The 26,978-nt window shown below is 30.8% G+C and overlaps 1 protein-coding gene across 3 annotated transcripts in view; it reads right to left on the bottom strand.

The window, feature by feature from the left end:
• Uba1 (ubiquitin-like activating enzyme 1) overlaps positions 1 to 26,978 on the bottom strand; it is a 77,164-nt gene that overhangs the window by 29,850 nt on the left and 20,336 nt on the right. The window contains exons 1-3 of one of the 3 annotated variants that reach the window (XM_067277932.1): positions 18,252 to 18,317; positions 14,602 to 14,678; positions 1,180 to 1,348 (exon numbers count right to left, since the gene is read on the bottom strand). In XM_067277932.1, coding sequence (XP_067134033.1) covers positions 1,180 to 1,348; positions 14,602 to 14,672 — 240 coding nt within the window. In that variant the 5' untranslated portion in view covers positions 14,673 to 14,678; positions 18,252 to 18,317. Of the gene's footprint in view, positions 1 to 1,179; positions 1,349 to 14,601; positions 14,679 to 17,004; positions 17,232 to 18,251; positions 18,318 to 26,978 lie in introns of those variants that run through there. The other 2 variants (XM_067277931.1, XM_067277930.1) reach the window with 2 other exon arrangements.

The raw sequence follows: 26,978 nt of genomic DNA, 5'->3' as shown, positions 1-26,978 counted from the left end.
CATAGCACTAATGTTTGGGATTACAGTAGAGCATCAATTATCCAAAAACCGATCAACCGAAACATCGGTTAACTGTAAGCGTTCCAATCGGCAAATTCAATTTCCGCTAGTGCTGTGGTGTTACTCTCTCCCCCTGCCAACCTAAACTGTAGGCTTACTTTAATGTACTACTTTATATAAGGTACGTATTTGTAAGATGTGCGATTCAAAATATATATAGTACACTTTTGTGTTTAATATATTTTTTCATAAATGATCAGTTAGCCGAACAACCCCAGTCCCAAATTGTTTTGGATAATCGATGCTCTACTGTATTTAAAATTGAAAGATATCATTTAGACGAAATTTGCAATGAAGACTTCTAGTTGAATTGGCCCACATTATAAAGGTTGAAATGCTTATGGAGTAGTTAGTTATATACAGGGTCTAGGATAAAGGAAAATAAAAAATGATCAGCATTATATTTTTACTTTCAAATTCTGCCACTTTGGCAGCTGATTCCATAATATTTTAGGATAAAGTTTGATAAAATTAAATTAAAATTTAATAGGATAAAGTTTAAAGTTAAAAATAGCAGACCATTTCTATTATATTTGTTTTCTTATATTCCTCCCCAAAGAGAAAGGCAAAATTAAAATCTTGCACCCGAACACATGAAAAGCTAGTTATAGCACTGACACACACAGTCCTCAGTTAACATCATTTCATTACAATTTTGTTAAGAAAAATACAATTTATAATCATTTCTAATATAAAAGCTGTTGTGTGTGAATCCCTTAACTTCTCCAATTTTTGTCCAATTTTGGTTATATTTGTTTTATATTCTGATGGAAAGTATAAACTATTTATTTTGCAGAAATATTAGGCATAGAATAAATGGTTTATTGATTTCAGATCGGTAATTGCACTTATGTTGCAGTGTGTCAGAGACCACATGATGTGCATGCTTGATGAGGAAATTTCCCTTAAGTTGAATTAAATATTTTGGCAAATGGCATATTTTAAACATACTTCATTAAATTTAAACTTTAAAGAAAGCTTGTTATAGAAGTAACACAATTTGCCTAACTTTTTAAAAAACTTTCCATAGTGATCACATTCTATTATCCAATCAAAAGTAGCAATCTAACAAGCCTGTTATTTAGAAAGTGTTATAAAAATTTGTATTTTTATAATTACCTGAGAAGACAAGTCAGATAATTCACAATTTTTTGTATCATGAATTGTGACAGATTTCACTCCACCTAGAATCACATTTTTTGATATTTCTAGACCAAGACCATTCATTCCAGAGATTAAGATGTCAGAAGTAGCCATTCTTCGCATTGCTTCATGTCCAAGAACGTACCTGAAAAATTTAGGTTAAAATTTTTACATAAATTTAACTTTTAAAATCTTCAAATTACTCTTCAAAAATTCTGTTGATAAAATCGCTATTAAGGTTAACAGTTAAGAATGCAACATTTCATTATTTTTTCAAGTAAAAATAATTCACTCAAAATCTTGACCATGTGCGATTCCTCATATAATGATAAACCACATAGGGTAGATGTACCAGTTTTGGCCAGCGTAGTACCAGTTCTGGCCAGAAAACAAATTTAACTTAAAAATATAATCACAAATGAAACAAACTTTTATTGTTAACTGTGTGAACAGTTAACAATAAAAGTTTGTTTCATTGGACAGATTTGAATATGTGGTGATTATATTTTTAAGTTAAATTTGTTTTCTGGCCAGAACTGGTACACCGGCCAAAACTGGTACATCTACCCTATAGCAAAAAAAAATGATAAACAGAATTATGATTCACTTGATTTTTGGATGAACTATAAATGAAGTTACATATTTGTGATGAGCTAAAAATATTCAATATAAATTATTGGCAAATACAATAGTATCATCATTTCAGCAAAAGATTGAAAAGTGTCTTGTAATTAGTAAACATCATTCATGAAATTATTTACATTTAAGAGGAGCTGAGGAAATATTAAACATTTCTGCTAAAATTGCCAACAAGGGAGAACCCATGGGTATGCCTTGTTTCTACAAATAGATAAATAAAAAACTCACACCAAAGTTATATAGTCTCTTGATAACAGTGCTAATTATCAAGAGATTATGCCTTGTTTCTAAAGGTAAACTTAGTTATTAAAGTAAAAGTAATTATGTTCTGTTATTAATTAATAGCGCATCATGTACAAATTGTTTTTTCAGCAACAGAGTATTAGCTAGCATTACTGCTTCAAAGTAGGGAGGGTACTGATGGATACACACACACATCAATTTTGTAGAACCAAAACATATTGGATGGAGACATGCTTAACATTTTGCTGCTTTTGCTTCGATAGCTGAAAAATACCAGTTCTGACAGTGGAATTAGGGGTTTAAAGAACTTTGATAATGCCGTTTCTAAAAAATATGTGGGGTGGGTATGTTCGTTTACCAAAAGGCATAACAGCTGCCCTAGTTTTATTACTGCCAATATAATTGCAAACAAAGAATGATGCTATGTGTATCAATTGAATTTTCATTCTCCAGTGCAATTTTTGTCAGTCAGATGACATGTTTTAACTTTCATATTCCAGTTTCTGTATGTGGAATGATGACAGAATGGCAATTTTTAACTTATCGTTTCAGTTGCTCATTTCAGTATGAGAGTAATAGGCCCGAGACTGGTTTCTAAGCTTATAATATTTTACAAAGCAAATTTTTCATTCAATTTATTTTCCATTTAAGCAGGTTTTCATTTTGTAGAGGGTCTGCTTTAGACACACAAAAATGACATAACAGAGGTCTCTCGTGATTGCTACAAGAGATAGTCATAACATCATAGTTATTTGTCAGCTATGAATGATATAATGACATGGAAATCTGAAAGTCATTATGACCTTGAACCTAGTCTCTAAGAAAGCCTGGGGAACTATGATCAATAATTTAAATGTTTTCATGAATTTATTTTATGCTCGAAAACTGCAGGAAAAAATTACTTTATTGCCTTCCGAGAAACACTTCAGCCCTCTCATTTTCAGCTGAAGTAATTTCGTATTAACTTACACTATCACAAAAAAGGAATGGTTGAGATTTTATTATGCAATCTCTTTCAAATTGAACAACAAAATTTAAAGTTTGGCATGTACAGGGAAGAGACATTACAGAATTTTTCTAAATCATCAAATTCAAGGAATGGCAATTACACGTAGCATAATTATGCATTAAAAAAATTGCACCTTATGCAAAAACCCACCAAGGTTAATGTCGATAAGAAAACTTAAGCCTAGTTCTCACTGGCATAAAACAAAAAATAACTAAATTTCACCATAGAAGTTATGCTTACTATACAACGCTAAAGTTTACTTTCGCTGCAAAGCATAGCAGTACTCTGAGAAAGCAGTCAAATCACAAACAAATCATGTTGATAATGTGGCTTCTTAATGTATAAAAGTATTGTGTACAATATATTTTCCTTGTGCTTTCAATAACTTTTTGGAAGAGTTAGGAAGCAATAAGGCATTCTTTATTAAAAAAAAAAAGCTGAATATAATATGTAATGAAGGTGAATAACTGGGCAAAAAATAAAAGCTTTGTAAAGTAAGGAATAAAGAGAGGTCGTTAAGACCCAAAATACAGCACCTTCAATAAAAATTATAACAACTGCTCCTTATGTGATGCATTACTGAAGAAAGCCAATGTATCAATCAGCATAGTAAGCTATTGAGGTAATAATGTAACTACAGTAGTGAACCGAAAATCGGAATCAATTGGGGACTGGGGTTGTTCAGATTAGGGATTTGTTCCGATTACGGTTTATGTACAAAAAAACATATTAACCTATCCGATGTTCAAATTTTTCTCTGTTGCGTGTCACTTCGTGTTGAATTTTCGTCGATTTTAAGCCTAACGAAAATTTTTATAATAATAATCGAGGCTATCGTATCGTTAAAAATTATTTCTGCATTTTGTACAAACAAAATAAATATATTGAAGAATATAAAAACATGAAAATTATACTTTAGAAGTAAATTTAGTATCAAAAACGTTCGATTCGGCACGACACAGTCCGACTGAAAATCGTTCCGATTACCGGGGTGCCGATTTACGAGTCTCTACTGTATAAATAAACCTTATGTTATTTATTTTTTCCTTTTGTTTCAATTAATTTGAGTTTTGGGGATTGAGCTATATTAAACCTCAATTGCTATCTCGACACTTATCAACCAGAACTTCATTTCCAAACTAACATTTATGTAATGAATAGAACTGCATCCCACTAATTTAGGGTTTAAATGGTTAAAATATCAATAAGTCTATTTTTTCATAACTAGATATAACTAAAACACATCTTTTTTGTAAGAATATTCAATATGCAAATTAACAATGTATAAAGAACAACTGTCAAACTAACAGTAAACTAGTCTTCATTTCTGCTAAAAAGTATAGCTGTGGAACTATAAGTACTTTATTGACTTACAAAATGGCCAGACATTCAGGTCTCCAATTCGAATTAAACTTTGAGAGCACGTAGCCCTAAACACAAACAACTTCTTGTACAAATAATACGACCCACTTCAAGCATTTCAACCCCCTCCTCTAAAAATTCACTTTAGCTCGTCTTCGGAAGTTTCACTACTACTTGTAATGGTGATAGCCAAGTGGATAAGACACTAGGTACTGGAGCTATGATGTACGTTCGATCCCTTGCAATTTTAGGTTGTTTTTTTTGTGTAACAATTATTTTATTATTTTACCTAATTAGCATTATTATTATTATTCTTCATGTTTAAAGTTTATAAAACAAGAGATTAAAAATACATGACATTTCCTTGTTTAAGAATATAAAGTTTCTGTAGATTTAACTTGTATCATTAAATAAAATTTTTATTTCTTCATAGTTTTCAGATATGGTGGTATTGTTATATTTGAAGTGTAACAAACATAAGCACATGAGAAAATTGTCCGTAACATTAACAATTAAAGAATGCTGTAACTATGCTACCCTATTTTCATATCAGACTTTTTGTTTTTGTCCATCTGCAGTAGCATCTGAAGTTTATTCTTGTGTTGACATTGTAGGTAACCATGAGCAAAAATATCTGAAAATAAATACAAAAAAAAAAGTAGGAGGATTCTTAAACTTCTTAAACAAGATTCTTAAACTCAATTAAATCCCCACACACTATATTCTTTAAAAAATGACACCATTTCCTGTTTATCTTGTTTTATAAGCTTTAAACACAAGGGATAATAATAGAAATAAATAATGCTAATGATAGCGTAAAATAATAAAATAAATTTGTTACAAAAAAAAGTTGCAAAAGATTTAAACCTACAACACGTACCTAGACTCTGGAGTGAGTATTAGTTCTAAATTATGTCACTGCAGCAAACAGTGCCAATAGTCAGAACTCGTTTTGTGGTATATTCTGGTCATAATTACAAATAATTATTATTAGTTAAAAGTTTCATAAAGAGAAGCAAAGTTAAAGTTTTTAGATGGACACCTTACTTATAAATGAATGATTCAGCCATAACATAACATTTAGAAAAGAATGCTCTAACTTGTAAGGTTATAAAGGTAAAATTACGAATAAGATAAAATACGGTGGAACCTCGCTTAACAAGTGTTTCGCATAACGAGCAAAACAAATTGTAAAATTTGCCTCGCTAACGAGGAAAGGGGAAGTCCCGGATTGTGCACATGCTACATCAGTCTGTGTTTAGCACTTGTTCCACTATCATCTTAGTGTCACTTGAAATCACACATTTTTCCAAACTTGTGTGTTCAGACATATTACATATGATCATCATCAACCATAGCCCGTTATATAATAAACATGCCAAACAATATGCCAAATTCTTGAGCTCTGTAAAAGTTATAATTAAATAGTAGAAACTACTGTATTTCGATTTTCTTTTGTTTTCTGCAAATTGAATTCGCATTCCAGGTTGGTTCATTCTGAACCAGAAGAAAAATGAACATGATTCACACTCCTTAACAATGTATATTGTATAATTAGAGAGGTTGTGGCAGACGTTTTCAATGCGAAAATGTGTATGTCGGATGTTCAGCACTGCCATCTTGTAAGCCTATGATTGACAATGGCATTTGGAACGTCAAGCACGATTCCACTGACATTCCAAACACCACTGTCGAACTTCTAGACTTACAGTAATGCAGCGATGAATGTCCAACGTACACGTTTTTGCATTGAAAACGTCGACCGCAATCTCTCTATTTCCTTCAAATAAAACATTATACATAAAATATTTGAGTATTTTTTTTTGGCATGGAACGCATTATTGTATCTTACATTAATTTATATAGGAAAAATTGTTTCGCTTAATGAGTAACATTCTGGAACAAATTATGCTCATTAAGTGAGGTTCCACTGTATAAGACAACTTAAAAGTTTATATTTTCTCACTCTAAAATGCTTCTGGAAATCTTTTCTGGCTATAAACTTCTGCAGTTTCAAAGTTATGCCAGAACTGTAAACAAGAAATCATAATATAGTGAAACTTCCATTAACACTCCCAAATAGTGGACATCTCTACTTAATTTACTCTATTACTCTTTCATTACTCTAATTACAATCCTCAGACCCCTCAAATAGGACATCTATTATATTTACTTCTAAATAGCAGATAGTCATTTAAATTCATAGCCAACCTTACAAAAAAGAATAGTCCCACCTTCAATATTTCAAAATAATTAATTACATACGAAATATTTTAAAACTAAAAGAATTGGTTCAAATACTCTTTCAGAAGACAAATTTTCACCATAGACATTGAATAAAGGATGCTGGAAGTAGGAATGGGAAGGGTGGCAGGTTGTAAATAGCCAAACAATACTTATCTGTTAGTAAACACTAATCTGGTTAGGTTGTTAATCACCACTTATAATCATACATATTAATGTTATTGAACTTCTGTCCTATTGTTGGAATTAAGCTTATGGTACCAAAAAAACCACAAATTTGAGTTATTCATTCATTCAACACAAACCATAGTACAGTAGTAATGAAAAAGAAAGTTGATTATGATAACAGTGTTTATTGTGGTGAAAGTTCAAAGATCATATTACAAAGGAATTTTTTGGCCACTTTAAAATGTGAGATATTTGGTATTCTGGCATTTATCATTTTTTACAGCTTTGTGGTGGCTTTGGTTCATAAAAAAAAATTACACCTTTACTGAAAAAAAGCAAAAATTCTCGAAAAATTACACCTACTCAATAAATACCAAGCAGACAAATACCTATATTGATTTTTATTAGTCACTTAGATCATAAATAGTAATATAAATGCATTTCTCATCCCTTGAAGTGGCAAAAGAGAACTTTGTAATTATTTAATAAAAAGTAACTAAAATAAAATTTTTCTTTGTTGACCTAAGTAGGAATTGACTTTAAAAATTTTTTTTTAATATTATTCTTGTTTTTTGTTGTTTTTGATGACTTAATGTACGAGTATTTGTGTTTTGTCATAATTTTTATGTTCTATTTAAAGTGTCCCATCCTAGCTGTCTGCTATTAAAAATTCAATTAAAATGATATTTAAATCTTTTCAGTTGTAAAATTTTATGTATACTGTCTGATAGAACAATATGTACTGATATTGGGGCATCAATATTAAAAAAAAACTTTCTTTTTTGTGATATGTACGTACACACAACCTGCATTTGAATTTAATATTTTTCTCACTGCTGTTATCCTTTACATGCTTGCTTGCCTTAATACACCTGTTTAAACTTTGTCTATAACTATATTTTAAACCACACTCACTACCAATGTTCCCTCTAGTTTTTTCGTAGATGAGCGGAACATATACTTTTCTGAGCAAAAAAAATTTTTGCTGAGCATACATACATACATCTTATTATATAAAAGATAGAAAGATATATATATTTAATCTTTCATATAATCTAAGATATATCTTATCTTTTTCCTATAAAAATTAAAATTAATTAATTATAAAGTAGAGATTAAAATTCATTTTAAAACACACTTCCATACAAAATATTATCTTTTGTCAATTATTTAATGCATTTAATCAAAATATACATAGCAATAATCATGTTGCAGACAGAGTGAGAAATAGGTAAACAACAATTCAAATCAGTGTGCATGCTCGCCTGCGCAGTGCACAAATTCTCATGCACGGCAACTATTTGAGCAGTGCGCGGCCATGCAGACTAGAGGGAACACTGCTCACTACATTCCATTTTATTTAACATAATGAGTTCCTCAATGTTAACAGTATGATAAATGTACTAGTTTTATTCTTTGAATTGTGCAAAAAACCTGATGTTACATATGCACCACGGTGCAGAAGAAATTGACAATGCTCACTCGGGGTCTAGATGTTCGTGAACCTACATCATGTAGGTCCAGAAGTCTGTGTCCTATCCACTTGGCTATCACCATTAAAAGTATACCTGAAACTTCCAAAGACTTACAAGCTAAACACTCAATTTTTGGAGACCTGCTTTCGGAAATGCTCGAGAAGTGGGTCCTATTATTTGGACAAGGAACTGTGTTTAGGGCTGTGTGTTCACCAAGTTTCATTTGATTTGGAGACCCGAATGTCTAGCCCTCTCCTTGTTAGGCCTGATTAAGAGTTTTTCTTCTGATAGGTTCTCTCCCCTAATCAGATTGAAATTTTGAATAATTTTAATTTCGTAAAACTTGTACTAATAATCAAATTTTGTTGTAAATACCAAATGTAGTGAAAGTTTTATAATAATTACTGTCATTGAAATCATTTGTTTTTTAGTCAAAGACCAGTACTGGCATTAATTTACTTTAATTGCAATTTGATATTGTATACACTAATGCAAGGGTCATATAGTCATATATAATGGTCATGTTAAATAGAGTAACTTTATGTAGTAATAAAAAGAAACACATACTATAATTTAGTTGAGTTTTAAAAAATAATCTGCAAACTTTTTTTTAATGACAAAAGTCAGTTTTTATTATAGTCAATTTTTAATACCCTATTAGAAGCATAAAAATATCCTAAAAATGAAAACTTTTGAAATTTAATGAGCAATTATTTATTGTATCACCATCACAATGCTGTGCCGCAATTTTTGATCATATTCTTAATTTATTTAATTTAAAATACTATATGTTTTCTGTCTCAAATTATTAGTGTCTTACCCCTGTAAATCCTAATTTTCCTGTTAACAAGCCATGCTGGTCACCCATGTATCATCATTCAGGAAAAAATTTTCAACTGAAATCACAACTTCCGGTTTAGACAGGAAGTTCATATACAGTCAGTCAGAGCCTCCCACCCCTAAACTTTTCATATCTGGTTACGACTGTTATCTAACACAGTTTGAAATTAAGGAAAGACAGACAAACTGACAGTGGGAATTTATACGTGTACAGGTTTTTCAAATTGCAGCCCAAAATCAGTCTGGTCCATGAAGGAGACTGAGTAAAACTTCGCTAAATGATATTTTGTAATAAACCATCACTGATTTATTTTTGATTTCCAAATGCATGCAGGAACTTTTATGTAACCAAAATGCAGAGAGAGAGAGAGAGAGGGGGGAAATAGAAGAAACATTTCTTAAACACAAAGATTTAGTTTGTTTAAAAAGATAACACACAGTAAAATGTTTGTATATTTTTGTTTGCACAAGCAAAAGATACTATGTTCTCTACCTTTGTCTCTAATGAGAAAGCTTTTTATTTTTGTCCATATTCATAGTAATCAAAATACTAAATGACCTCTTACTCTGTCTCTTCTCAATAACACAAAGTGAGATTAAACTGAATTTCAAACAGGATTATCACATCTGTCTCCTTTGGTTTATTATTTGAAATTTGTCAATACAGCTGTCATGAATCATGGACCTAGACTAGAGCATAGGAACAGAATAGGGTCCTGACAATTTTGAAGTCTAGAACAGTCAATTAGCTGATTATATCTCAAGTTGAAAGCCTAACTGACCTCGTATAGTTCCTTAAAGAAAATAAAGAGGGGTTAACCACTAAAATTTAATAGCATTAATCCCCTAACAAACAAACTTCCCTACAAAATTTCAGAAATTTGACAAAAAGCACAGGATTTATTAATTAAGCTTCAAACAGGGTGAATAAAATCATGCCTCCCACATACTAATATCTAAACATGCAAAAAAATTTGGGGTAATTTCTGTATTTAGACATTTGAAGGTGTTCTGAACCAAAGAATATAAAATTGGAAGGGGGTCATTTTTTGCCAGATTGCCATACTTTCTGTTATAACAGCCAGGAAAGAAAAAATAGTTATTGTAAAAGGTGATTGTGATACAATATGGTCAAGAAACAATCATGTTCAGTAATTTAAAAGTGCTGATGCTTAGTTAATCCACAATTAGTTCTGCCTTTACATACACAAGAATATTCAGTTATCAAGTTCTATTTTCTATATAACAGGGGTGACCAACAAGTCGATCACAAAGCCAATTTTGGTCGCTCACTCGCTATGTCTTGACTTAATGTGTTACACTTGTAATCAAACACAACATGCAAACACAACAGTATGCATGCAGTTATGACTCGACTCAGAAAAACACAGCCATTTAGCTCGAATATTTGGTACTGTCATACGGTAGCTTCTTTTCTTGAAAACAGAAACTGTGGAATTTATATCTTTTCCTTTTAAGAAAAGATTTGTGTGAAACATATTAGCCAAAAAACTTCAGACATATTTCATATGGAGCAAAAGGCATTAGAAAATGAAATTATAATTTTACAAACTGATTTAATCTTACAGAAAATTTGAAGATGATTTTTGGAAATATGTCAACTGAGAAAAATAGCCCAGTATCACCAAATGTAGCGAATATAGTTATTCTTGTTTCGAATCTACATACCTGTGTGAATCGGCATTTTCAGACTTTAAAGTTAACGAAGACTAAACAACATTCTGTCCTGACCGATTCCCATATCGAAGACTCATTATTATTTAAACTTATCTCGTCTACTAGTACTTTCTCAATTAACAGGACTTATTATACTGGATTTATGGATGCAGCAATTAGGTCTTACAGGAAGTTTAAGTGGATGTGAACAATCAATGATGAATACATATGGAATTATTTGATTAATATTGATTTTGAATATGCTCGGAATTAGGAATGTTTTTAAAAACTCATAATTTAAAATGTCTTAAATGCCTACTGATAAGGGACAAACAGGTCCAAAACACAATGTGTTCAGGTGATTTAAATAAACATTATTATTTCTGATCTGTAAGACATATACTGGATTTATGGATGCAGCAATTAAGTCCTGCTAATTGATAATGTATTAGTAGACGAGATAAGTTTAAATTAAGGACACAAAGGCATATTAATTAAACTCATCATCATCATCTTTGTCAGGATATAACCTACACTTAATTATGACTCCTTGGTTAGAGACATGCAAACTCAGTTAACATTAATGGGAGGAGACATGCAAAGATAATAAAATAAATTCTAAATCTGTCTATCTGTAGCTAATTTGAATTAATAAATACTGTTAATAATTACTCATGTTGTTTTAACTCCCCTGGACGCGAGTTTTTGGTCCGTTAAATAATTATGTTGTTTTTTACGTAGGTAGATATACAGGGCGTTTTAGTATGAGGTGCACTCCTGCGAGCTATGAGTAGGTAAGCAAAATATATGTTCAAAACTATTTTTTATTTTTTAAACATAGTATGTATTTCACACCTCCCCCTCCCCATTAGACTATGCCTATGACAACAAGTCAATCACGACATATTTTTAAGATAAAAAGTAGATCTCGCGTATACAAAAGTTGGCCACCCCTGCTATATAAGATATAGAATGGGGTTTATCATCTATACTGCTTTGTTTAATTTGAAAACCATTTTTTGCATTCATACATGGATAAAACCTTCCCACAAACTTTTCTGTTGTAGAAGTTAGATTTCTTTTTGAGTGATAAAAATGCAAAAGAATTTCTGTACAAATAAATATAATTCCTTATCAAATGTATTATATGCTATCTTTATGATAATTGATGATTACCGGAGTGCTCAGTTTTACACTTGATAACAGCCAAACATCACAAATCACCAAACCACACTGTACATTTCTAACAAATTAGTGCAGGAAGAGGTATATAAAGAAGCAAAACATGCATGACAATGCATTTTGAGTCAAACTGATACACGAGGCAAATATGTACAAATTTATAAACTGATCTGATATAAGATGCCATTACCAGTTCACTTTATTCATTTAAATGTTTTTAAAAATTCGGCTTAGAAATGAAATTTAATAACTCCAACTAGTTTCAAGTTAAAACAAACTAAACATCTTTGCACAATGTTTTTCTAAACACTAATTTAATGATTTGATAAAAACTGCCAGGACAAATAAAATTTTACATTTATAAAATTTAAGAAAATTCTTAAAGTAGACAATACTTGTCTCTTCTCACTTTGCCGTTTTGCACATGAGGAAATTAACAGTTCCACAGCAAAGTTAACCTTTCATTTTCGGCAACGTGTTGAGTGGTTGACAAATTTAATCCATCAGCAACTTACCTTATGATAAAATCTCTCCAACTGAACAAGGTCTAGAAATATTGGTTGAAAAGTATGAGAGATCTACACTTCCATGTCAAATACCTTCATTACAAGTTTTAAGGATTATTTTTGAATAAAAATCAAAATTGGTTGTACTAGTATTTCATCTAAAATAACTAGATAGTGCAAAAGGACTCAAATGACAAAATTTTGGATGCAATTTTCAGTAATTTAAAATTACACACAATAAATTAAACAACAAGTTAAATTCAGCAAAGCATTTTTTTTTTGTTCCGGAAACAAAGAAAACTCTTATCCATAATTTTGATATTTGTTGTTGTTGAACCTTTCAAAAGCCTTTTCATGAAAAATTATATTTAACTATAGGCAAACAATATAATATTGTACATAGTCAAAATTTTTTACATCACGAAAACATACATCTAAATTTAAAACTTTCAAAACTAATATACAAAAAAAAAAAGTACAAAATACAAGCAGCAATTCAAATAAATTATTTAAGTACATTTATTTAAATAAATGTAATCAGTAATAAAAGCAGTCAGTGTATTAATTAACCGATTTCAGATAATTAATCTTCTTACATATTATTGGTTCCACAGATTCACATTGATCCAATCTGTGGAATATTGATTCCCATTTATTACTTGGCCCTATTTATGCTATAAATCGGGTGGCCAACAAGTCGATCGCCAAGCCAATTTTGGTCGATCGCTAGCGATGTCTTGACTTAATGTATTATATTTGTAACCGAACGCAACTGTATGCATGCAGTTATGACTCGACTCATAAGCAGTGAGTACACTTCATACTGAAACAGTGTATGAACATAGTATGTATTTCACACTTCCCCCTCCCCACTTAGACTATGCCTATGATAACAAGTCGATCGCGACACATTTTTACGATAAAAAGTAGATCTTATGTGCACAAAAGTTGGCCACCCCTGCTATAAATTATTTAAAACTAAACTTTTCTATTTACTGATCACTACAATTTATGGGCACTTTTTCAGATAGCATCATAATGAATTTTCTTTAATTTTTTCAAAGTAAAAATGCTCAAATAAAGTTATTCTAAGGGCGTGTCCCATAAATATAGGCTCACCTAATAAAATGAAGTTTCTAAAATACTGTTCAGAGAAATGAAGAAAGAATTAATTGTTAACACCGATTGCATAGAAATTACATTCCAACAAACATTTGATATTTTGGGTGATTTCAGTCACTGGACATGCCAAGGGACTTACAGACATAGAAAAAAAAACTAAGGCCCAACATGGATCTACCAACAAGTCAATGCCTCAATACATAAGTTCAAGTCCATCTATGAATAGTTTAAGAGTAATGAAGTTCAGATTTTGGCTGCCTTGCAATCCTGCTCTCAACCCTATTGAGAACCTGTGGGAAATACTTGCTACAGTTGTATGCAGGAGGCAAGCAATATGCCACAATATAAAGAACTGAAGAAAGCAATAGTAGCTAAATGGGAGAAAATTCAAGAAAAACACCTGCAAACTTTACTCAAATCAATGCCTAATCACATTTAATTTAATTTTGGCTAAAAGGAGGTTACATTGAGCACTAGGAAATTTTATGTTAAAAACATAATATACTATTAGATGTAGGTGTGAAGTGTACAATGTAATTACACTCGTGTGTTGTGGCGTTACACTGGTAACGCCACAACACACGAGTGTAATTACATTATACTATCATCATGTTTTGTTACTTTTTTCATACTGGACCTATGTTTATGGGACACTAAAATACCAAAAAATTTACTGTATAACTTATTTATTAAATTCCAAATAATAAATTTTTGTTGAAACATAATTGTTATGTAATAAGTATGTTAACAATTAATGATTTCTTAATTTCTTTAAACAGTTTTTTAAAAACTTAATTTTACTAGATGAATCTATATGGGACAGTCATTTTTACTAGTATTAATTAACAGTTTATTGTTGAATAAAACAACAGCAAGTTCTGTTTTACATAGACATAAATTTCACATTAAATTTTTAGAATAAAATACTTACAGTTGACGGGAATAGAGACTGTCATCAATTTCTGTATTAGAAGGCTGCAGGGAGGAGCCATTGCGAGCCATTTCACCCTAAGAGCAAAATGAAATATAAAATTAAATGTTGAGCAATATCAAAGATATTCTTATAACAAATTCCTCCAATTTTAAAACCAATATATTGTAGAAAAAAAAAATACTGATTATACGCTAAAAAATAATGGTATAATATTAAAAGACAATCAGGGACGGGAATCCACCCAACAAGATTATGAAATTTGAAATTATTAATAAAGTTATATTGTAGAAATTCATAATTTTTCCTGTAATATTGTCTCTTATAAGTAAATAATACAATTTCAAAACAACTGTATAAAAATAGTTTTTAAACATAATGAAAAGTTTATCATTAACTGCAAATAGAATTTATATATCCTTCATTTAGTTTCTTATACGGGATTTGTATTAAATTATTATTTCAGCAATCTAATAGTGCTAGTTTTTCTCCAAACTTATAACAGCTTCTGTATGTTATAAGTTTGGGAAAAACAGCACTATTAGGTTGCTAAAATAATAATTTAAGAATTTATATATATTAAGAATTCTACTGTATTAAATGTGGGGGTGGAAAAATGTTATTCTGCAAACACCCATTCCATGATCTAGTTCCTAAATGCTCTTATTTACCAAAATTCGATAAAACAAAAATGTTTCTCTAAATGTTTCCTGAATTTGAAAAAGAAGTAGACAAGCTAATTTTCTTAGTTACTTAATACTTTTCAAAATATTACATAAATCTCAATCCTAACAAGCTTTGACTTTCATCCTATACAAAAATGCAACTTTGAATGCATGATGTAACTAACTATAATTTGATACTTAAAAATCATTAGCATTTCTAAAAATACAACAGAAGTTTTGCACTTAATATTAGATAAGAAATATTTTAAATAAAACACTATTAGAAATTGATTTTAAAATCTCAGCAGAAATGTCAAACCTGGCCAAAACAGAAAAAAATTCTATACCGTGATTTCGGGTTTACACAGGTTTTACTGTAATCGGCATTGATATACATAATTTGTCTCTTAAAATGTTCAGAACGAGGGTTAAATTTGGTATATAGCCAATATTTGGGATGATCAATGGAATTTGATAAAGATAAGATTCAGCTTCGTCTAATGCTGACAGGTTATCTGCCAACTGAGGAGTTTGCCACAAAACTTTTCAATTATACACTGACATTTAAAAATACTTAACTTCTCTGAAAATAAAATTTGTCAGCTGTATCCATCCAAGTTGAGGTTTAATCATCTTTGGCTACAAAAAGTACTTTTTGAAATCAAAAAATAATCAGATTTTATACATTTAATGCATAAAATTTTTATTAATATCAAAAGCTTCTGCCAGAGAGTCTGAACTTAAAATATTACTGTTTTTAGTGATATATAGAGTTCTCTCATCTATTTTGAACTATTAGAAACCAAACAATTACAGACAAGAACTGCAACTAGACTGTCGACGTACTGTCTTATTAAGATATGGGTGTTTTTTCTAATAAGAAATATGCAATACTGGAATATGATAACTGATTTCACACACAAAAAACTACAATGTTGAACTGGAAAGCTGTTTAATTCATCTTAATCTGATTATCAGATTAAGTCTACATTATTATTAATTAGTTTTATTATATACACAGGTACACAGAAAAAATAACTAGAAGAAACATGTCTTCAAAGCCAACAGTTTTTTCCAAAATGAGAAACTGAAAAATTTACGAAATTTATTGAAACTGGCAAATACAATAAACAAAAAAAGCTTATATATATATAACACCACCACAAACACACAACTTAAAATTTGTACATGCACACATAACAAAAAAAGGATTGGCATTCATTTTTACTTCGCTTTGTATTTATAGTGAATTTATAAGCTCTCAAAACTTAAAAATTCTTAAAATATTCAATAATTAGGAATTTTTTTTCCATTAAGAGAGACTTCTGGATAAAAGTCTGTAGACTAAATACAAAACTTCTAGCAGGGACTACTTATATAACACTATCACTAAGGGTAAAACACTGTAATAACTATAACTATATAATCTAATTTGTTAAAACGAGAATTTGTTTTCAACATAAGAATATTTGTATAAAACAAAAGGAAAAAAAAAAGTTACTATAGTCCAAACTACAAGTGAATTAACATCCACTATTCTCCATGTATTATAATATGTAACAAAACTAAGGATACAGACTGGTGGGAAAGACACTCAAAAAGGGGAAATAACAAGCGATTATATAAAGAGACTAGGCATCAACGTGAAGGAAGAATAATAAGTTAAATAATTGTAATATTAATAACTGATAAAACTTTAAAACGAAATTCTCCTTAAATCATTAGAACGTTCACTTACACTATAATTCACAGGTGTGCTAACTTTCTCATCTGGGATATTCAATGCAGGATCCTCGGCGGTCAGGTTGTTAGAAATCGAACTACACAATGTTCCCATGGAAACAGTCCAATCGTAACAAATACTTCATACGCTGCGGCGTGGTCGTTATTAATATCAATTTATTCAAAAAGTAATATTTAAACGTTAAATCGCCGAGATAGAAAGAGCGCTATCGCTACGAACCAATCTTTCAAAATTTTAATCTATCACACACACACACACACACACACACACACACAGACAGGCGAATTAACGACCGACAGTTATTTTAATATCGTAGATTGCATTCGGAAAACATTAGAAACTCCTCGAACGAACAAAGATCGTGGATCTTAAGAACAAACAAAAATTCGTATGTCGACCGTATATAGGGGCGCGGCAAAAGCCTGATGACCGGCATTCGACGTGATGACGCTGAAAATAATCCGACGGGGCATGCGCCGACACAATACGTCACAGCTGACTAATGGAAAACGCCGAAGCAGATTACGAAATACGCAGCTATACGCGTGGTCCCGTTACTATTTTGGGCATTTTTGCCGCGTTCGACCCGATCGGCACGTGAGAGAGAGAACAGGTTCTGTGTATATATATATATATGTTTTAAACATACAAGTACTACTGCGTGTTTATAATACATTGAGAATTCAGAACGAATTTTACTGGATGCGGGTGAACGTCACAGTTAAAAATCGATGAAGTTTGACCGTCATAACTTATAGAAAAAAAAAGAGTCATTCTTACAAAAGTCCCGAAATACGACGACGATAATTTACTAGAAACCATTTCTTTTTCATTCGCGATATATCACATCGCAATCGGCTAACCTTTCAAGGCCGAAGTTAAAAAGAAAAAAAAAACAGAACAATACAGGAGTGTATTTGAGTACAGTTTACGTCACCTATCCGAGTCTTAACATCTCGTAGAAAGTCAGATTTTTAAATTTGTCTGCCCGTAGAATGACTAGCATTAAGTCTACACGAGGCATAATGCCAAGTGTCTCGGGCGACTTTCGAGTAATAAAAAAAAACAATGACGCAATACAAATCAAAAATTTTCGTACCACTTTAACTTCGAAAATAGAGAATACAAAAAGAAAAAAAAATGTCAGACGTGACAAAAAAAACAAGCGATTCTACACGGAGGGGAAAAAAACTCGAACAGACAAAGAAACCGACAAAAACAAGACGAGAAACAGAACTTACCTATTCTAGTTCGAGAACGAAATCCCTGAAGTGTTAAGAGCGTGCAGATGGGAAAGGTATTGTGATAGGATGACGTCAGCGAAGTATATTAGCCTTTATCTAACTGGAAGGAAGGGAGATAACCTTTAAAAACATTCACAACGCACAGAAAGCGCTACACACATTGTTCTACGACGAGAACTGCTGAAATAAATCTTGCATATAATAAACGTATACAATACAATCATTTGAAAATATCGATATTTAACCATCTCTCGCAATTAACACAAACTATCCAAAAAAGAAGCCAATAGTAGTAACAACGGTAATTTCTTTTCGGTTTTAAAACGATAAAACTATTTGTATATAAAAAAAAGACTGTTTAGAATATTAATAAAGATCGATTATAATCTATTCAGAATTTCAATATAGTTCTTAAAAACAGCAGCCATTTGATTTATCTGTTTCGTACTGAAATAATTAAAGTATAGATCGGTAAGTTTCGGTAACCATAACCGAAATAGAAGTTTATAAAAAAACATTTTAAAAATAACTATTTGTAATAATCAAAAGTTGTTATTGAAATGATAAGAACGATAACCGATTTACATTGGTTTTTAAAATCAAAAACTGGAACTGAACACGTAATCATAGCGTTGTGACATCGCAACGATTTTAAGTTCAATGCTTACTTTTTCAAAGAATTTTAAAAAGCTTTTCTAGAATGGGCAATCGATATTTTGCATGAACAAAATATATATATATATTCATCAGTTTGTAATTAACATAACCGGTTTTAAAAATTCCTTTATTCGTTTTGTCTAACCAAACAAACAGCAATCGATATCGACGATTACTATTTTAAATAATTTAATTAATTTCACGTATTAACAACGAAATTATGGGGAGGAAAAAAAATTTCCTCGAAAACTTAGTTAAATAACCTGTCTTAATTTTTATAATCGTTTTAGAAGTAGAGAACCTCTACAGAAATGTTTCTGAAGGTCATTAAAAAAAAACTAAAAACATGATTCATGAAATTATTTCGTCATCGTTAAATCGGATTTCAGATTATAAGAATTTTATAAACAAATTTTTAAAGATGTATAGAATAATATAAAAATGTCGGTGAAATTACTTGCGAATTGTAAGTAAAGTGAAAATAGCATTTAAAAAAGTTTATTACTGGGACAATTTTCACAATAAAGTGTGTTTTTTTTTAAAACAATATTAAAGCTAAGAATATCACAAATTGTATTAATTCTCACACTAAACAAAAACGGAATGTTAACTGAATTGATCTTTTTTGCAACGAAGCAAATTTTGGAATAGCAAGAAGCTTTAGAATAAAGCAAAAATCGACAACAGTAATTCGAAATGAAAATACCAGGATATACCGGAGTTAACGTTAATTAACAAATATCATTTTCTTATCTTAATTGATACGCAAGTAGAATCAAAAATAATTTGATCATCTACTTTGGCCGAGCATTACAGAACCAATTAAAATATATCCTTTCATCACTTTAAATGTGTGTGTAGACAGAAATGAGAATTGTGAATGACAGCATTTTAACGAATAATTATCAACTGACCACTAAACGATAATACTATTTTAGTCTAACCACAACACACCACGTACTGTCCACAGTACATATAAAATGCAACAGTTCTCTTTCGTCTTTAATTATTAAAGTACTGTAATTTATTGATTTAAATTTGTAAAAAAAAAATCTTCAGCTGTTATATTAATCACTTCTTTATCTTAAAAATTTAAGCTCACTAATTTATATACAGATATTAAAAACAACAGAACAATACCAAAAGTTATAACGCCACTTCATTTTCCCGTCTAATTTTAGGTAATTGGAGAGGTATCAAAATAATTTGACTTACCAAAAACAACTTTACAAATTGAAGTTTAAACTATTCGATTTACTTATCTTGATCACAAGCACATTTTATATCCAAAACACTGGCGTATTCGAACAACAGATTCTAAGTTTTGATTGGCTTATATCCGTAATATTTCGACCAGAAAAAGGATTCACGTAGACCATCGATAGCGAGCATTCCTCCGAAGGTGGATCAAAATTGAATACCAAGTTTAATAACTGCGAATCGCGGGTCAAGTATTTAATTTAATAATACTTAAGCCTTATCTATCTATTCTGATAGAACAACAAATTATATAAGTTATTATAACGGAACCAAATACTTCGTTTAATGGGAAATTTGCTGTTTGACAATTTTTTTTTCTGTCTGAGGTTCATGATTAGTCTTAAAACTTTATGACCTTGCTTTCACATTACATATGAAATACTTGCCAGATTTTAAAACTGCATAACTTATAAAAGCCTAATGCTTTTTAAATATTCAATGAGTACCTTGAAATCGTCGCGCGGGTCACGGGTTCACCATCACTGGTATAGACTTGCCTAGCAACAAACGGTACGAAATCGCGGAATGGAATGATTAGACTTCGATTTCTACTTTCCGACGGACACGGACGACTACGGACAGTCATAATTGTCTAGCGGAACGAGACAAGAAACGTTTTTTTTTTTAAAAAATAAAATGGTAGCTGGCGACTAATTTCACGACCACAGAGAAAGATCTGCGATACCGATCGATCGTTAAAGTTATGCTGAAGTCATACAATATTTTATAAGTTAAACGAGTCGAAAACATGCAGATACAACGAGTTAGCTACATTTCCCGGCAAAAACATTTAAAAATTGTGATGGCACCGACTGTTTTTTTTTTAAACTCAATTATTATAAAATGGCAACAAGCTTAACTTTGAGAGTAGTTTTACAAAAAGAAAAATTTTTAAATCAACAGGTAAAAATCTTCATTAAATCTGACTAGGTATGACATACCTTTATATTTCCTCCCAATTCCTTGACCTTTAAATTAACCACCAAAATTTAATAGTATCAATACCCCTAATATACAAACTTCCCTGCGGAATTTCAGAGTCCACAAAAAGGCACGGGAGTTATTAAACTTCAAAGAAGGTGAACAAAATCCTGCTCCCATACTTAACATCCATACAGGTAGGAGAAAAAACTTTTTTTTTTTTTGCATTTCTCGACATTTCAAGGATCCAGAATCCAAAAATGTAAAAATCTTGGGAGGTCATTTTTTTACCAATGCCATACTTTCCCTCATATGTAAACAGCGAGAAAAGTAAGACACTTGTTTATTAAATCAGAAAATACACCGATGGATAAAGGAGGAAAAAAAATTGCTGATGTGAAATGATCTGTTTTGTATCGACTTATAATAGAAGTTATTAGATGGATGGAATAGTGTGGAAATCTTTTATATTTGCTAATACAATAGATGTGACAAATTAGAATCTGGAGAAACTACTTCAGTTACTTGTTTAGCCTGTACAAAATTGTATTAAATATAATCAATTGTCCAATATCATATGACATAACCTTGAAGATCTAAAGTTAAAATCATTTCTGCATTTTAAATTTGAGCTTATTGAATTTTAAATGGCTGATTTTCAATTCGTACAGGTGAAAGTGAAAACTTTCGTTTACTGCAAGGCAATAAGTTTAAAATGATTTCTGCTCATCTGAAAATGCATTCTAATCTTATACCTAAACGGACAATATAAATGATCGATTTACAAAAGTATTCGTAACCGATCCTGCTTATTTTCATAATAGGGAAAATATTTACATTTCAGTTCAAATGACTAAATAGATCTATTCTTAAAAAGAATCAACAAATATTTAGATTGCTTTAATTGGGGAAATGTTACCATGCTATTCTAATCATTTATATTCTGAACATTTTTATATAATTAATTCATGAGCAAGATCTGTTGAAAACAATATCAAATTTTCTAGTAGAGAAATTTGAAAGTGTTATACTATGAAAAATTTTTGGCAAGCATGAAGTTGTTTAAAATTGTGATAAAGTTATAGGTAATCAAAAAAAGTTTAAAAGTTCCATTATTAATAATAAATAGGCCAATTTTAAGTATGGTTAACACAAGATGCTTTAAAAATTAAGAAAATGTTAACTTATATGGAAAAAGTGCAAGATCATTTGGTATAGTGGTAGAATCATACTTTTTTTCAGAACTGGGTTGACTTCTTGTACCAGTACATGGAGAATTACACAGAAGACAATCTGCCACTACACATCTAGCAAAAAAGTTAACAACACAAATGTGGAAGTATTATTTTTTTGAAGCATCTGTAAATATAATAGGTGCTCTAATGTTCAGCATTCAGATATGAATTATGTGGATTTAATTAAGCAAAGCTATAGCAATTAAATATGGCCTGCTTGAAAATATGAGTGGTGTTTTATGTCAGAATGTTAGAGCAAGAAATTAGAAGGTTGAGGGAAAAGCAAAGAATTGTTTAGAGTATCTCTACATGATGTTCTGAGATAGAGTTAAAAATGATATAAAATTGATTGGTTAGTCAATCATTGTAATCATTATATCAACACTAGGCTGTGTTTATGCAGACATGAAGAGGGAAAAGAGAACTTATAGGATCAGAATTTGCACTCACACTGCAGTTTATTCAGAAAAGGAAAACAGAAATTTACCAGTTCCCCATCCTCAAAAGTTCAATCTGGTGAACATCACATTTTTCCTCCTCTCGAGATGGTGCACATGCAGTAGTTCAGCAACTTAACTTCCATATAATGGATGCAATGCAACCTATTGACATGTAAAATCCATTGGACCTTTCTTCACTTTTGATAGAACACAAGTAGAGGAGGGATAGTACTGCTTAGGTATGTGATCTTGGTTCACCTTGCTTTCTCTCTCCTCTTGCATATCTCAAGTCTGCATAAATGAAGTCTTCATCATTTTAGTGCCAAAAGTAATGACACCATAGAAATAATGCCATCACTAACAGGTCTTACCAGAGAAAACATATACTGACTTAACTACTTAGGATTCTAGAATGGAGATATATATTGCTTAGAAATAAGCCGTAACTGTAGGATAACTAGACTACATTTCTGTATTACTGAACACTGTTCTGGTCTCGTGGCTGTACATTTAATTGAAACTAGCAAGTGATAACTTCCTGGATGATTGAAATGGCACCATCCAATAAAAATTCTAGAATTTGAATATACATGATTACTACATATGCACTATTCTAAGCTGGAAAGATTTTATAGTCTTCAAAATATACCATCTCAAAGTCATGATGGCTAAAGACAAATACCACAATGAGTTTCCTGACTTAATATACTGAAACTTTATAAATTTTATTGGGAAACAATGGATTAGTTTCACAGTATGAAACAACATACTGATTTCCACTTGTTTTCTGCTTTGAAACACAGCATTGCTTTTTCCTTATTTCATTCATCATGATATGTATTCTATGTAATCATCGTCATATCTACTGAAAGAAACATTTATCATATGTGACAACTGCAAAAAAAAGGACTAAACAATTCTCAACATAATTGTCAGTTTAATAGTAATAGTGTGTATCACCATTGTTTCATATATATATTATACACACACACACACACAAAGTAAATTTAAAATCAAGAATAAGGATTATAATAGTAAAAATTATTTTAATAAGCATTATAAATTAAGCATCATAAAATAAATCTCAAACACATGCACCCTTATGAAAATATTAAATTCATAATGCACCTTTAACTCTGAAAATTTCTTTTTGATATGTTTATGGAGACTGTTTTTACCTTTCAGGCTACAAGAGGAACTTGTTTGACTAGTTTTCTTATACAACTTTTCTATCTGTAGATTGTCTTGGAACAAATTAAGCCAATTTTATGTTTAAGGAGTTAATACTGGTGAAATTTGAATAATGCAAACATGTTTTGGCCTAGTTAACAGGCCATCATCAGGCATTCACCACTGAAAGTGAAATCACCAACTCTCTTGCCTGAGAATGGCACATTAAATGGGCCAAAAATATGCAATAATTAGTGACCATAATAGCTAGATCACTTAGTAATTTATTTAGTATACTAATTTTGAAGTTTCATTATCTATTTATACTTCTATACTAATATGTAAAGCGAGAATGTTTACTAGAGGTAATCTTGAAATCTACTGAACCAAGTTTTACAATTATTTCCCTATTGGAAAGCTTATTCCTTCCAGATGAACATAGGTTATATGCTATTTTCGTATTAAAAAAAAGGAAAAGGCACAAGAATAATGTTTTTTACTGTGACATTTGTCTGCTCCAGTCAAGGTCAATCCCCTTCACCATCTGGTGGAATTTTTAAGTTTCTTATCTTTTACTTTCTGTTTAGATTCATGTAGTTTGGATAGTTGTGCATATGCTTTGTTTATATTGTCTTGGTTATTTGTTTATGTTATCAGATAAAACTATGAAGAGCAAATTTACTTCTCTTAGATCAGGCCTGGCCAACCCGTGGCCCGTCACGTTAAATTGTGTGGCCCGCTAAGAGATGATATATCTATATTAAAACTTTTGTTTCCTGTTATATGTATACCAAAACAATTAAATAAATGAAAATTTGCATGTGTCATTGTTATAATGCACAAGTACAAACTCTTGGTATAAAAATAAAATCTTATTCATTTTGTATTTGTTTTACTTTTTTAAAAGCATGTTTGCCTAAATTGTGGCCCACCATAATGTTAAACGTGATCAAAGTGGCCCACGAAACAATTTGGATTTGCCAGGCCGGTCTAAGATGAAACTAAACTTTTGTAAGTAGGCCTATAGTATTTGTATGTGCTCATTATTTTAATATTAATCCTACCATACTATTTAAAAATAAGAATTACTTTTATGTTATGAAATAGCTACCTACATAAACTGTGTTTTTTGGCTATTTTTCAGGTGTATGCATGTGCAAGTGAACCTTAATGACAAAATGCCTAGAAGAAAGTCATAATTGTCAAAAAATATATCTGCTTTAAACCAGAATGCAAACATCTCTGGTACCTTGTGGGAAACATTGACTACTATAAAATTCAGACCCATCACTCCTCACTGATTTCATCCTCCTACCCTCAAACCTTTTGAGAGATCTGCATAGTTCCTCTTTACAATCCTCCAAAAAATACTCCCTACTTTAAAACTCTGACCATTATCCCTCTGATTTCATCCCCCACAAATGGCCACTCTGATTTACACCAACTTTTGCACTGTTAACTCTGCTACCCTACAGAAAACATATGCTATTGTATAACAAGTTCCCAGACAATGCTGGACATTCTTTGCTAGTACTATAATATTTATTACACAAAAGTTTAACATAAACATCAAATTTTACTACAGAAGAATTTTAAGACTGAGGATTGTGGTGTTTTACTAATGGGTGTTAAAGTTCATTTTTAAAACAAAATTATCATTCTAAATAGTCCTATAATGAAATACAAAGTAATTTCCACAACCACATTCATCTTAAAAATGTTCTTGCCCTCAATATTTGCTTTCTTTTTGCAAAAATTAAGTAACGTTCTATTCAATACAATGTACTGTACTGTACATAAAAGCATGGTATAAAAAAGTTGGAAGTTTGACTGTTGTCCACAACACATTTAAATGGCAACTTGCCATGATGTAACATTCTTACGTGTTTATATGACAGCAAAGTTAAAAAGGGATATTACAAAGATATCAAAGTAAATTAATCTTCAAATAAAAATAGTTAAGAATTTTTAGTTCAAATTATGTTAAATAATTTTCTATTCCTATACATTTCTGTGTATATTACTGTCTTCTTGGACCTTATTTATTAATAGAACTTATTACACTAGTGTACTTTCTGATTAGCAAAAATGGGAGATCTTAGTTGTCAAAAGTCAAAACAAAATATCTTTATTTTCACTTGCATTATTTGTTATTAGTTTTACTACAACTAATCTATTAAATCAGTGCACTAAGTCTTATTAACGTATTGTTTCAAAGAACAAGAGATTAACCCTGTAGACTAATAAACAGAAAACTTCATTTATACAATAGTTTCTTGTATTTCAGACCTTTTCTCCCTTGTCAGCAGGTGTTTTATGCACTGGCTAAAAATAAATTGTCTAATGTATAAATCATCTGCTGACAAAGGACAAAAATCTGAAATTCTAGAAAGTATTATATAAACAAACAGTTTCCTTAAATCTCAGTCCAAAGAAATATATTGAAAAATTTATTCCAAAAGTAAATGTAAAACATCTTCATATACAGTAGTTTCAATCAGAGATAATGGGATATATTGTGTAATGTACATGAATTAGAGTTGGTAGAGAAGACCAAAGTACAGTACATGAATTATTGCCTATCTTCAACTAAATTGCAGATGAAGAATTAGAGAAAAATATTTTTAGCAACAAAGCATGTTTTTTTTCATATTTTTTATCTTTGTGCATGTTAATTCTCATAAATTACTGGTTAGTAGAAAATCTTCACAATTTTCATGAGAAACCATGTTTTCAAAATGGTATGCTGTTTCAAAAAAACCAAAATCTAAATTATCTCAAATACCTGGATATGAAAATTTCTACTGCCCAGGACTAAACATTGTGTAAAAATTTTCAGATGATGCTTTAATGATATCAGATATGGAAAGCAGTTAAGTATCTCAGAATGGATAGAATGACGGAAAATAACGCAACACTTAGACAATCTGCCAAGGAGGGATGCCTCCCAGGACAACTTTATAGGAAACTGACCCTATTTAGGAGTTAGATCTGTAAAGAAAACCTGGAAAACTCCATGTAGCCAGCCCATCAGTGAGATG

Source organism: Centruroides vittatus, unplaced genomic scaffold (genome assembly GCF_030686945.1).
Source record: "Centruroides vittatus isolate TY-2023 unplaced genomic scaffold, ASM3068694v2 contig_784, whole genome shotgun sequence".
Taxonomy (NCBI): Eukaryota; Metazoa; Arthropoda; class Arachnida; order Scorpiones; family Buthidae; genus Centruroides; species Centruroides vittatus.
This window is presented reverse-complemented; position numbering and strand designations above follow the sequence as displayed.